The sequence below is a fragment of the Ascaphus truei genome, chromosome 1 (genome assembly GCF_040206685.1).
Source record: "Ascaphus truei isolate aAscTru1 chromosome 1, aAscTru1.hap1, whole genome shotgun sequence".
Classification (NCBI taxonomy): Eukaryota; Metazoa; Chordata; class Amphibia; order Anura; family Ascaphidae; genus Ascaphus; species Ascaphus truei.
In genome coordinates this window covers 63582472-63596615 of record NC_134483.1, presented here as the reverse complement: position 1 = coordinate 63596615, position 14144 = coordinate 63582472, and the positions used below count along the sequence as shown (strand labels likewise).

Sequence of the window (14144 nt, the reverse complement as noted above, 5' to 3'; positions counted from 1 at the left end):
GAGTGCTGGTGCTGGGAGTGGGAGTGCTGTTGCTGTGAGTGGGAGTGCTGGTGCTGGGAGTGCTGGTGCTAGGAGTGTGAGTGCTGGTGCTAGGAGTGTGAGTACTGGTGCTAGGAGTGTGAGTGCTGGTGCTAGGAGTGGGAGTGCTGGTGCTGGGAGTGCTGCTGGTGGCGCAGTTGCTGATGGGGTGTCTGGTGGTGGCGTGCTTGCTGGTGGCCAGCTTTTGGAGGCTCTTCCATTGGAAGAAGGAGAGTCCAGTCAGCACCAGCCAAGCTCTGACCCTAAACCTGCTCGGAAAAAACATGTGGAGAAGCCACGTAATCCTCGCTTCAATGACCAGGAAAATAGGGCTCTTGTCACTGGCATTCTGGAGCACTATGACAGTCTCTATGGACATTTAGTAGGTAAGTGTAACTTTACATTTATTATTCAAATACATGTGATCCTAGGTCATCTGAGTTTTGTTCATATGCAAATATGGGTACACAATATCTTTCTATGTTCATTAGTGTGGAAACACAGCTTTTTATCATGCCTTACAAGGACAAATAAACACAGGCGGTCAATTTGCCAGAACTGCATACAATATGAATGCAACCTTGCTTACATGTATACACTGGCGACACACTTTATTCGAGCTCGGCTAGTCCCACGAATTCGGGTATACCCGGGTGTATTGAGGTTTGTGACTGTTTTCTGCCCGAGTGCATTGGGTTATTTTCCAAACAGGGATTGAAGCATTTTATTCCCGCTGGCTGCAATACTGCACAGTATATATATATATACTGCATTACAATACATGAATTTATGCCATCTGGTAGACACGCGAAGCATTGCAGCCTATTAAATCCTAATCATTATCATTTAACAGATCAGCCGCCCATCAGCCAGGCATGAACCCAGGCTGGGAAGGCAAAGGCAACGGGGCTTGTCAGAGGTGAGGAGCGGCGCATTCCAGGTATCTGCCAGGTACATACTGGGTATTTGCTCGAATAAAGTGTGTCGGTGCAGTAGGTTTAGTAGTGAATGCTCATGTGCTGCACATATTACACATAAAACAGCATGTTTGCTATCTCTTGGAACAGCTAGCAGTGTAGGAAACTGGTGCTTATATTATTATTAATTTACCTCATATCTTTTATATGTTTTTCAAGGGCGGACAAGTGCAGCAAGCAAAAAAGAAATGTGGGACACAATAGTCATTGGTGTCAATGCCTGTGGGAATAGTGTCAGGGACAAGTATCATTGTCGGAAAAGATTTGATGATATTAGGTCCAAATTGAAAAAGAAAATACAAGACCAACGCGTGCATGCTACTGGCACTGGAGGTGGGCCCACACCACAACGTCTCATATTGACTCCATTGGAGGAGCTGCTTCGGCCAAAATTACTTACCGTCGTCGTGGAAGGCTTGGCTGGTGACCGTGACATTGGAATTTATCCGTCACAATTTCCAGCAGGTGATAAATATTACTGTACTAGGCGTGTCGTTGCTTACAGTTATTTTGCATATTTACACTGCTTTTTATACTGTCTTCACAATATAAGCATACCTGCATCTATATATGTATATGTCTGATTCTGTATATATATATCTCAAAATAGACATATATGTAGTAGTCCTACTAAAAGCAGTAACTAATATAGCACGTGCCATTGCGTGCTCATTTACATGTGAATTCCCAAAATGCATAGCTGCAGTGGAAGCAATTGATGGTGGGCGAAGATGGGGAACAACAGGGTAGTACACATGTGTAACACATGTTCATGAGAAATTATTAGTAGCTACAGGTACAGAACAGAAATATGTATCATATTATTGTGTATTTTATTGATTTTACTCCGACAAACATGACATTACTGCCTATTTTAAGCATGCATCAAAGAAATTGCATGTAACGGCCTACAAACATCACTGGCACTAACACATCTATAGTTGCTTATGAAAAGGTCCATTTTTGCTTTATGTCATATACAGACAGCATAATGAGGCACACGTATCATATGTTATGTCATTGTTTTCATAACTTAAACACTGCAGATGACTACTTAGCTCATCTACCATTGTGTTAAAGCAGCTGCAATTAATATCTCATCACAGCATACACTTCAACAGAGGGGGTGGGGTTCAGCACACACACTAATTACAGCCTCATTTCACGGTCAACTTAGTTCACACCATTTGCACCTGTTTCAAGTCATTGAAAGGTGTGGCTGATTAGGCTTTTTGGGGAAGGGAATACCTTTCTTACAACCTGAATAGCACAACTGAAGTTAATCACACTCATTTGAAAGCTTAACTCTAGCTACTAAATGCCCCAACAACTCATTACTTATCAAAGCGTACGTCACACATTAGTTCACTCATATCTATAGTTGAACTACTATGAAAGACACATTATCACACACTGCATGTGTTGTCTTGTTGAGTCACAGCCACATTCAGGTGTGCCACATCTTCGATTAATGTACCACACATATCCTCTACCAAAAACAACACTTTTTGCAATATGACCACCTTCATGATAACCATTGTGAATGGTCATCTCATGATAGTTATGTACATTATGATACTGATATCACTACACAACATATGATTTTTATGTACTCATTTAATCTATTTATCCTCACGCATTACTGCAGAAACATAGTATGTTGTATGTTAGGGAACTCAAAAATTCTAAGTACACAGGCATGTACAGTGTTATTACAACTATTTATGTTCACTTTCACACACATTTTCGGTTAAGGAACTGATGTTGTTAGTTAATCATAAATACAGAACATACAATAAGTGTTTGTTCAATATTTACACATGTAAATGTAAAACTTATGTTATTGTTATATATAGTTGCCCCTGGAGGACATGTGTCACCTGAGATGGAACAAGTGTCTTCACCTGGGTCAGCCAGCTCAACACTACTAGAAGGTGAGTGTATCATTTGCTGGCCATATAATATGTGCTCTTCTATATGTTATGTTGTCATGTGCATTATTTGTTTTGCACATCTTCTTTAAATAGGATTACTTAGTGTCAGTGAAAATTAAGTGTAAGGCAACATGTATTGTGTTAGTGATGTTAATTATCATGTAGGACTTCTGAGTTTAGAGCAACTTTTCATTCATTCATATTTCATACTGAGTCCAAACATTATTCGTAAGTCAAGGTAGTTTTTAATGAGGTTATAAAACGTATGCTAACATGTTAGGTGTTACTTAGGACACAGTACAATTACATAGTAACACAGCATACATTAACATGCCATTTAATAATGTGTACATTTCTTTTTAGAACATCATGGTGATGAGGATGATGAGTATGATGAGGATGACGCCACAGAAGAGACTGAAATACAATCATGTGACCATGAAGAGGTGCCAATAGAAACTGTTGTACCGCCAAATCGTCCATCAACTTCCACATACGATGCAATTGTAGCTTCAGAGGGAAAAATAGTGGACGCAGAAAATCGTCGCCATTCAGACATGATGACAGTGCTGGAAAGGATGATTGGACTGCAGGAAGAAACAGTATCACAATTGGCACATCTCCACAGAGTCTTCATTGAAGTGCCTAAACAGTTGCAAAAAATCAACACCTCATTCGAAGCATTAGTTGTTCAGCAAACACAAGCTAATTACTGGAGAATGACTAATGTACCACAATTCAACACCTCCCAGCCAGGATCTGTTCATGCAGGTCAGTTTTCACCACATTCATCTGATATTCATTCACCAGGCCCAAATGTTACCGGTCAAGTAGCAGACATTGCTGTGCAGGTTCCTGATGACATCCTACCGCTGCCATCTGTACAAATTCAGCAGCAGACACCTACAAAGGAGGCGACAAAAACAAAACAAGACACACATGAAACAGACCAACCATCACTTGTGCAGTGTCTACCAACTTGCTCACATGTGTCACTGGGCACAAGCCCTGTCCGTGAACAGTCACTACCCAAAAGCCCTGTAGGTGAGTCGCTGCCCAAAAGCCCTGTAGGTGAATCGCTGCCCAAAAGCCCTGTAGGTGAGTCGCTGCCCAAAAGCCCTGTAGGTGAATCGCTGCCCAAAAGCCCTGTAGGTGAATCGCTGCCCAAAAGCCCTGTAGGTGAATCACTGCCCAAAAGCCCTGTAGGTGAGTCACTGGCCACAAGCCCTGTAGGTGAGTCACTGGCCACAAGCCCCGTAGGTGAACAGTCACTGGCCACAAGCCCTGCCCGTGAAGTGCCAGAGGCCACTCAAAGTGGCTCTGTTGTGCCTAAAGTTGGTGGCAAAAGAAAAAGGAAAATTCAAGAGACAACAAGCAGGCCTGTTACTCGCTCGCAAAAGGAACAAAAAAAATAAATGTTATAATTCAGAAAATATGTCTTTGGCCTTGTTTTGTTGACTTCAGATTATCTAATTACTATTGTATGTATGCTGAAGACTGTGTTGTTTCCAAACTTTCAACTATGTTCTTGTACACGTGAAGTTTTGGAAATGTTAACACTCATAATTAATTGTGTTATAAATATTTATGTTGTAATCGTCTGTTCAGTAATGGTCCACCAGGAGCCAGTTGCTAAGTTTAGAGAAGCTGCCATTGACTTTGCAGCAAAACATTGCATTTGGGTGTGTTAATTGATGTAAGAATTGCATATGCATATTAGTCACATGCAATTATTAAAACACCTAAGTAAGTGCAAACATCTTTCTTGTACGTGTACAGCAGGATTATGTGTAAATTATTACTTACCTTTGCCTTGCTTGGCCATTGTAATTTTGTCCTTTAATCAGTTGTGTGTTCGTTTCTATAACATCTCAGAATGTATAATAATATATATACACACACACACACACACACACACACACTGAGTGAGTGTGAGTGTGAGTGTGTGAGTGTGTATATATATATGTATATGTGTATATATATATATATATATATATATATATGTATATATATATATATATATATATATATATATAGTACTATATAAACTGGTATACACAAACTAATACACTTCATGCTTCCTTGTGAAAACACTATTTTAATAATACAGGCCTAATGTTTGAGAAATATCCTAAGTATGAGACTCTAACAGTATTGTGCTTAAACAAATGTTTATTACTTAATTCAATCATGTTTCTCACCATTTAAATAGGTTTCATACAAGGTATACTTAATGCCATCAATGTTGTGTGTACTCCTGCAATATAAAAAAAAATAAAATATAATATATAAATATATATATATTTTTATAAGAGATATATTTATATATATATATATATATATATATACACACGTATTTAAACTCATGCAGACAGGGAGTTAACCAGACTTTCACATACACACAGAAATGTAAGCGGGGAAAAAACATTTCTTTTTGCAGGTGTGTTTTTACTGATATGCCTGGCTAAGAAATATTTTCACACACTGGTCTTTGTTAGTTTTCAAAAAAACACTATGTGAACGCATTCAAAGTCTAGGGATGTTTTTCACAAACGAGATAAAAGAAGGAGAAATGTTTCTCCCACAGTCCCATATCACGAACCACAACTGTTAACCCAATTAGACAAACAAATCCAATTGGCGTTTGAAATAAGGAGTCAAAGTAGTTAGTTTTGTTGACCTTGACAAGGAAAAACAGGAGTTTGTTAGCCATTCAGCACATTCATTTTGATGAGCAAATAACACAGACCTGCACACAGCTTTTGTGCTACTCAGACATGGCTGATGAATTCGTTAACAATATTAATCCCCTTTTAGGGTATAAGTACATGATCTGAGAAGCCATCTTGAACAGTCGCGGACAGAAAGCAAGCACACGCCAAATCGATGATTTCATTCGAGCAAAATATCCTTATTACCAAGACCGTAAGCATGCACGGAATTTTAATTCCTCAATAAGATTCACTTTATCAAGTAATGACTTTTTTGAACGTGACCAGGATAAGCTACAACACACCTATGGTTTCTGGAAGATTGCCCCGGAAAAACAATTTCTCCTGAAAGACGGCACTTATATTGTCGTGAAAGGCATATTTATTCCTAATGGCAATAGCAATGTATCCGCTACTACTGATCCGTTTGAATCGATACGTGCTGCAATATCTGCAGCCTCCATTCCTGAAACCCACATTGTACAAGAACAAAAGTACTATGATTATGTACCAAGCCTTTCAGCTGAAAATGCATTGGAATGGGAACCCGAAGAAATGAACCTACCTCCCGACCAATTATTTGAAGAAAGCAGTGGCGATTCCTATGAGCGCATCCTGGAGGAGATATGTGCCATACTGGATTCAGCGGTTGGGTTAAGCGTGGATGAAAATGCCTTGCATTTCTGGAGCGACCAGTTGCAGCCAGGCGAAGAGTTAATTCTAGAAGAATGGTAAATATAACAATCGTTATGCGTTGACTCTGCGTTTAAATTTTTTTTTTTTTTGTAACCACCATTTTCACTTTCAATGCGTGGATACAGCGTAACATTGCAGACTGCATAACATGTAGCGATCACAAACAAATTGTTTCCTAATACAATATAGTAGGACCTGAAAGAGTAGTACACATTGCTGACGGAATAAATATACGTACTTTCCTATCCCTTTAAACATATTAGCAACATTTTACCATTACTCTAACACATACCTGTTTTGTTATCATGCAACATCTACAACATTGAAAACCGGGTCCACCACGTATGACGTGGGACCCTTGTCATGGGCCAAGGCGTCCTTAAAAAGGATTAGTGATGTAAGTCCCGCCCCCAAGCGACGTGCGCGCCTCAAAGCCTATTGGCTGTCATGTTTTGTTATAGTAACGGTAACTGCAGTGTGTGATGCGTGCGGCTCAGTGTTTGTAGGCGTACCCTGGGCGTTAGCCGAATGTTAATTGAGTGGGAGGAGTGTTAGCGTGCGTTTCACGCTGGCTTAACATGACGTCACACGTATTGCATTTGCGCATTGTGTTATCGGCCGTGCTTTCTGTTCAAACACGTCTGTTTAAAAAGAATACAGATGTACTCGTTTAGAACGAATGTAGTTTCGTCTTCATTGTATTTGAAATAAAGATGTTATGTTTACTGGTATTTTCAACATGTATTGAACGCACAACGTACGCTTTGTTTTGCGCATGCGCTAACAGTTAGTGGAGCCAAGCGTGAAGTGCGTGCGCACACAAAGATGTGCGCGCACATCTTTCAGTATACAGGCAACGTTCACTTCTTATACATAGTTATGCCTGCTACAAATTTAAAGAAACATTACATACTGATGAACAGTTTTACTTCTAACATATAAGTGACTGACGTGTGTATCTACACAATCATATAGAGCTGCGTAACGCGTTGTCACGGATGCATATCTAGTAAGGTGCCATCTTTGACCATCATGTGTTTGCTGTATTTCAGAGATGTCGGGGAAGATACAATCGGATCAATGTATGATTTCAGAAGAGTCTACCTTTATATGAGATGATTGTGAGGAGGAGCCACCGACTACTATACTACATATGGAACTAATTTTATATTGCTTGCAGCGCTTATTAACAAACAATTAAAAATGTGATACCCTTATGCCTATATTGCATAAGCACTTAATTAACATAATGATGTTGCAAAAGAGTGCCTCATGAATTTTTATTGAGTGTTCTTTAATGACTACTAACATTTTATGACATGGTGTGTTTTATATATAACAACCATTCCCACTCTGCTAACACATTTGTGTATTCTAATATGTAATGGAACGTATGACTGTCGAAACTATGTAACAATAATAATAATAATATGAGCATGTTCATGTATAGGGCTGCTAGTTGTACGCAGCGATTTACAGACACATGTTTCAGCCTGAGGTCCCTGGCCCGTGGAACGTACAAATGTTTTTTTGCCGCATGAGGCACAGGGAGATAAAGTGACTTGGCCAAGGTCACAAGGAGCCCACACCGGGAATTGAACCAGACTCCCCTGCTTCAAACTATCAGTGCCAGTGTGTGTCTTTACTCAGTGAGCCACTCCTTCTCCCAATGTAAAGGACACTTACAACCAAGTAGCCATTTATTTTTAAAATCTCTTGTTACATGGGTATGTAGATAAAATGGTTTGGGACTGTAGCAAATAATGTTACTGGCCAGATGTTATGGTCCCCTCCAATGCATGATGTTCTGAATATGACATCACCATCATGTTATGAAGTACGTTTCTGTGTATATTTCATTAACCTAACTAACTATAGTTTACTGTGTTTATTAATCGTTTAGAAATACATAGTATAGTCAATATGATGATATAAGCTACCATAATAAAGCTGGTGTTATCATTTGTCGGTGTTATACATGGATCCTACACCAATTGATAGAGACACAAACAGTTGTCTTAAAAAGTGTGTCTATGCTAGTGATGAATGTGCTCCCGTAAGTAAACAAATAAGTACAGTTATCCCCTTTTCTCCAACCACCTCTATATTACATTAATGGAAATTATAAGGAAACATACATAAAATGTGATGAAATGTGAGTAATCATTTTGTAATACAATGCACATGAAAGCTCAAGAGTAGCTAAATGCATATACATGATACAGAAAGTACATATATGTAACATTTGTGTTAAAACCAATATGTTGGGTTTTTAGTTCCAATAATTATAGGAAGATTGAGGTAGCCACATCTTATGAGAGATGTCAGCAAATATACATACCATGATCAGTCATACTGGAGATATACCTATAATGCAAAGGAACAATATATAAATTGCAAACATTGACATGCCATCTTCAGTACCGTAAACAACACAGCAAAGTGTGTATTTGGTGTTAAATGTACAACACCATGTATATTTCATGACATTCAAAATGTAAATCAGCCTGGTGTACACATCATATGGATGTACATGTTACACTGCACCAATAACATTGTATGTAAGCATACTAGAAGCATGAATGATTATGGGCATAATATGTGTTTTGTCTTAGCATAAGGAATAACACAATGCTAAAATATTATTGCTTTGTTACCCAAGTTGTATTCACATACACACAACTAAAGTACAATTGAAGAGGGATTATATAACCTGTGCAACAATAACATACCGGTGCCACATCCCTTTGTGCACACAGCAGAGAAAAGAAAGGTGTGCAACCCATATTCATCTATGTCCTAACAGAAGGTTATATAAAGAAACATTATTGTTAATATAACATAATTAAACTATAAAAGTAGTACTAGGAACATATGAGTTTGTACTTACAAGAAAAAAATGAATTGATGAGATTCTGTCGTGTCTGGCCACCACTGGCTGTTTGTTCATTTTCAGCAGCTACATGGGTGGGATGCTCGTCTACCAAAGCCTCAGCTAGGTCTGACTGTACATTGTGCCTGAGTGCAACATTGTGCAAAATGCAACAGGCAAGGATAATATCAGACACTTTTTGAGGCTTGTATAGAAGAGCCCCACCAGTTCTGTCCAGACACCTAAACCTGGTCTTGAGTAGGCCAAATGTCCTCTCTATAACAGATCTTGTAGATATATGGGCTGCATTGTACCTGTCCTCTGCTTCAGTTTGAGGGTTTAGCACCGGAGTCAAGAGCCACGGCCTAATTCCGTATCCTGAGTCACCTATAATGAATGGAGCACACATAAGCTGACATTAGTGATCAAATTGTACAATGCCAACATTCCTAAATCAACATGTGTTTTGTGTTAGAACATGTAAATATGTACTCACCCAGCAGCCAACCAGGTTCAAAATGTCCCTCTTCGAACGCATGGAAGACTGAAGAGTTCCTCAGGATAGAGGAATCGTGACTGGAACCAGGGAACTTGGGTACCACATGCATTATCCTCATCGTGGCATCACATACCACCTGTACATTGAGTGAATGGTAGTGCTTCCGATTGCGGTACACATGCTCACTCTGACTAGGTGCAATCAAAGCAACATGTGTGCAATCGATTGCACCCAGCACAGATGGTATCCCTGCTATATTATAAAAGCCAGTCCTGACTTCCAGCCACTCTGTTGCCTCTGTAGGAAAATGAATATAATTCCTAGCGCATCTATTGAGTGCATAGAGAAACTGGGTCAAGGCCCGCGAGAATGTAGATTGCGAGACCCCGCCCACTATGCCCACAGTTGTCTGGTATGACGCGGAAGCAAGATAATGTAATGAGCACAGCATTTTAACAAGCCCAGGGACTGCACGACCTCTGGCTGTGAAAAAATCTAAATCCCCCCTTATCTCCTCATAAAGAGCTAAGATTGCTGCTGAACTCAAACGATAGCGACTTACAATCTCCTCCTCACTCATCCCATCTAACAGGGTTCTCTCCCTGTACAGACGCGGACGAGGCACAAGTTGTCTCCTCTGTCTTCTCCTCTGATCTCCTGTCCCTCTACCTGTCCCTCGGCCTGTCCCTCTCCCTGTCCCTGTCGTATCCGCGTCACTGTCACTGTCCCTCGGTGTGTCCCTACCTTGCCCTATATCATTCTCTTGATCAGCAAGCATGTCATAGAAAAGAATGTTCCTGCGTCTCCTAAACATTCGCAACATTTTGAAATGAGTAGCTGTGAATGAGCAGGTAATGTGCGTCCTTTAAATAGGTATGTGATGATGTCAGGTGACATAGTAAAATGCAAGGTGTTACATTAACATAATAAAGTACTTCTGTGGCAAGCTGTGTGCACTTGTTGTTCTAAGTATTTGTTGTGTGTATTCTGCAGGGAATGATGATATTTGGCAATGATGTGACGTGAAGCTTTGTACAAAGATTGCTTGCAAATAAATAGTTGCATGTGCAATGCATGTAACACTTGTGAACGCAAGAGTCAGTCATGTAATGAGACAAAAAGGCTGAGATTGACGTGGGAAAAGTTTTGTGTAACATGTGTAATTATCCATGTTATTGTGACATGTTGGCAACAATGAATAGTCGTGTGCATATGCATGCATTTGTGTAAGGAGGATAGTTGGTATAGAATGAGTTTACAAGGTGTCCCAATGATGAATTACTGTACATGTGTGTATAAGTTAGGTTGAAGTGCTTGTAATGCAACGGTTACAATGTAAACATGCAATGTGATTGAGCGTCCAATAAGTGACGTCATGAAAATAGGGAGGACCCAAAAGTATATGTAAACATGAGAAGACAGATGTACATGAACGTTTAAAGATGCGTGTCACATTACAAGCATTGTGTAATGTAAAGGAAGATGAATATACTGTGTATGTGTGACATGTGTGACATGTGTAACATCATGTAAATAATTGTCGCTGAGTTGAGTAAAATGTGTGATATGATGTGAGGTTCTCCTTTAAGAGTTGAGTATAGTATTTTCCCTTGCCACATCATCACATGATGAGTAATGTGACCCGCAAATGCTGAAAACATGTAAAAGTCGAATGTTATGCAAATAAGACACATCAGCTGTGACACAATGCAGGGAATGCCCCCACACTGTAATGCAAATCCCCCTTGTATTGTGAGCAATGAAACGTAAACAGTACTATACTGTTATACGTCCCCGCTCCATTGACTTCCATTGATGTACAGAAGATTTTTTTTTTCTAAGTGCCGTTCCGGCAGCCTTAGCGATTGTTCTCCCGTCCAAAATGCCAACTTTAGTTGGCGGGAGAAATCGGCCATAACATCTCAATTTCGTAGTGCCGATCAGCCCCGATAAGCTGTTTTTTTTTGTTGAATCCAGCCGATTTAAAAAAGTGGCGATCAGTGTCGAAAACAGGCTTATCGGCAGGCGACTGGCCATAACCAAATTATCGGCTCCGAAACCTGGCGATATGAAGCACTTATCGGCGCTTACTGAATCTCAAACCCAATTTTGGCTATAACATGGCCATATTTCCCTTATCAACGCTTACTGCATGAGGCCCTTAGTCCTCGCTTTCACTATGTAAAGCTAATTTATAATCATCATACCTATACTGACAGTGCTGATGCCACATGCTGAGGCAGGAACTGTAGTCATCAACACCTGTGCTCCATACAGTGCATTCCAGCACCCTTTATGCTGTTAGTGATATGATTACAGACAGTCACACTTGGTATACTGTAATTGATGCCCAGCATTGACAAGCAATAGCTGCCAGCAAATGGTTTGCCTTAAGTCTGTAGACTACCAATTCATGCCTACAGAAACGAACACTATTACTACCAACCTCAATATGCAAATTGTGTATTCCTATATGTCTGTGTCTCATGTATTTATGCAAAAAGATAATTGTGAGTTAAAAGATAAATGTATGTTGTATGTCAAGAAAACAAGTCACGTTATTTTTTTAATTGTAGGAAGAGGTAGCAATAAATAAGCACAGCCTTCTATTTTCATCCTCATGCTTATGGAATACATTCCTAAAATTGGCATGCTTTCCTTCCTCCCCCCATGCTCTCTCTCCTCCCTCACCTTCCATATATATACACAACCACTACACCATAAACACATACCAAACATGCAACATTAGTGTAACACACACATACCATATACATATACACATTTATATTCAACATATAAAAAAAGCACTAAATATACAACATATATATGCGCATAATGCATGAAACACACATATGTATTACAAATACACACACACCAACACACACTTATAAACACACACACTTACCAACACAGACACACACACTTACCAAAACAGACATACACACACACACACTTACTAGCACGGACATATACACACACATATCAACATAGACACACACACCAACACATACACACACATACACTTACCAGCACAGACACACACACACCGACACCAACACACACACATACCAACACAGACACACACACACTAAACCAACACAGAGACACAGGGAACCGGGAGATGCAGAGAGGAGTGCTCTGTAGTGCCACCAGCTGCCTGGAAGTGGTTAAGCAGGAAGACCTCCTCCCTCCTGCCTCCTCCCATTCTGTGATCAGCTCTGCACTCTGCAGCCAGCATCCAATGCTCTCCACCTACCCGCCCAAGCCTGTCTCTATCTGAAGAGAAATAGATAGGCCTCCAAAAGGGGGGGAGAGTGAGCTCCCCAAGAGCGTGGGCCCCCGGGCTATAGTTTTGCCCCTGCATGAACCACATCAAAGGAAGACGTGTAAGATTTACATGCCCCACCTTTGATACATTATAAGCATTTGTTATCTGACTTGGGTATTTGTAATTCTTGGAGTGTTGGTTATGGTATTTGGAGATGATCACTGAACATCTCTGTTCTGGATTTCTGTTTCCTGAAAGGTGCTGGAAAGTCTTCCCCACCACGTGTGCAAAGAAAAATTGTTTTTTTCGTGAGCTCAGAAAAAATAAAAGTCTACAGAGACGCCTGAGAAGGGCTACGTACTCTGTATGAAAGCCCGCTGGGGTTCTAGCCTATACAGCGAAAATCACTGCAATAGCAGATTGAAAAAAAAAAGATCAGTTGGAAGAATACACCCGATATCTCCAAAATGGAGGGGAAAATGTGGTGTTCCTGTAATGAACCCGGTCACGGATCAGTGTCTCTTACGGTCTTAAGAGGATACTGATGAGGAGGATGATGTCTCTTAATTGGGCCCAGAAACGTGACGCACCTACAAAACATCCCTAGGATGGTGGAGATGCATGTATGCATTGAAAAGACAGGTCTCTATGACCGTGACTATGATTGGCAGCAGGAAGAGCAGAACCAGTTGAACGCTAAATATTTTCGCCAGCTAATGCAACTGTAAGAAAAGCATGGTGGATGCTGGTGGATGCTGAAGTTTAAAACAAAGAAGGACACCTCAGTATCCCTGATGGGACAGAGTCATCCAGAGCAAAAAGCCTGAAAGAGGAAAGACTCCCAGAAAGAGTTTCACAGTCTAGGTACTGAGCTGGAGATGTTCCAGAAAGAGGCCCAAACTGTCAATATAGAGCTGGATGTCTCTCGTCAGGAGGTCGACAGTCTCCAGACAGAGCTGGACATATCACAGAACGAGGTTCATAGTCTCACATAAAGCTGGATGCCTCACACCAGGAGTCTCCACAGAGAACTGGAAAGCTCTAAAAAGGAAATTCATTCAGAGCGATTGTTCATGACGACCCTGAAAATTCAGAAGCTTGCTTGATGACTTCCCGCTATTTGACATCTGGAGAATCCAACATCAGGGTCAGCGAGATTATACTTATTT

The 14144-nt window shown here is 40.3% G+C and overlaps 1 protein-coding gene across 1 annotated transcript; it reads left to right on the top strand.

Annotated features, from left to right (window-relative positions):
• The first annotated feature begins 1172 nt into the window (after positions 1–1172).
• LOC142469067 (uncharacterized) lies at positions 1173–4443 on the top strand. Its single transcript, XM_075575941.1, has 3 exons — positions 1173–1460; positions 2852–2929; positions 3293–4443. Exons 1-3 carry the CDS (start codon positions 1184–1186, stop codon positions 4342–4344), a joined length of 1407 nt encoding a protein of 468 aa, XP_075432056.1. The 5' UTR covers positions 1173–1183; the 3' UTR covers positions 4345–4443.
• The last annotated feature ends 9701 nt before the right edge of the window (positions 4444–14144 follow it).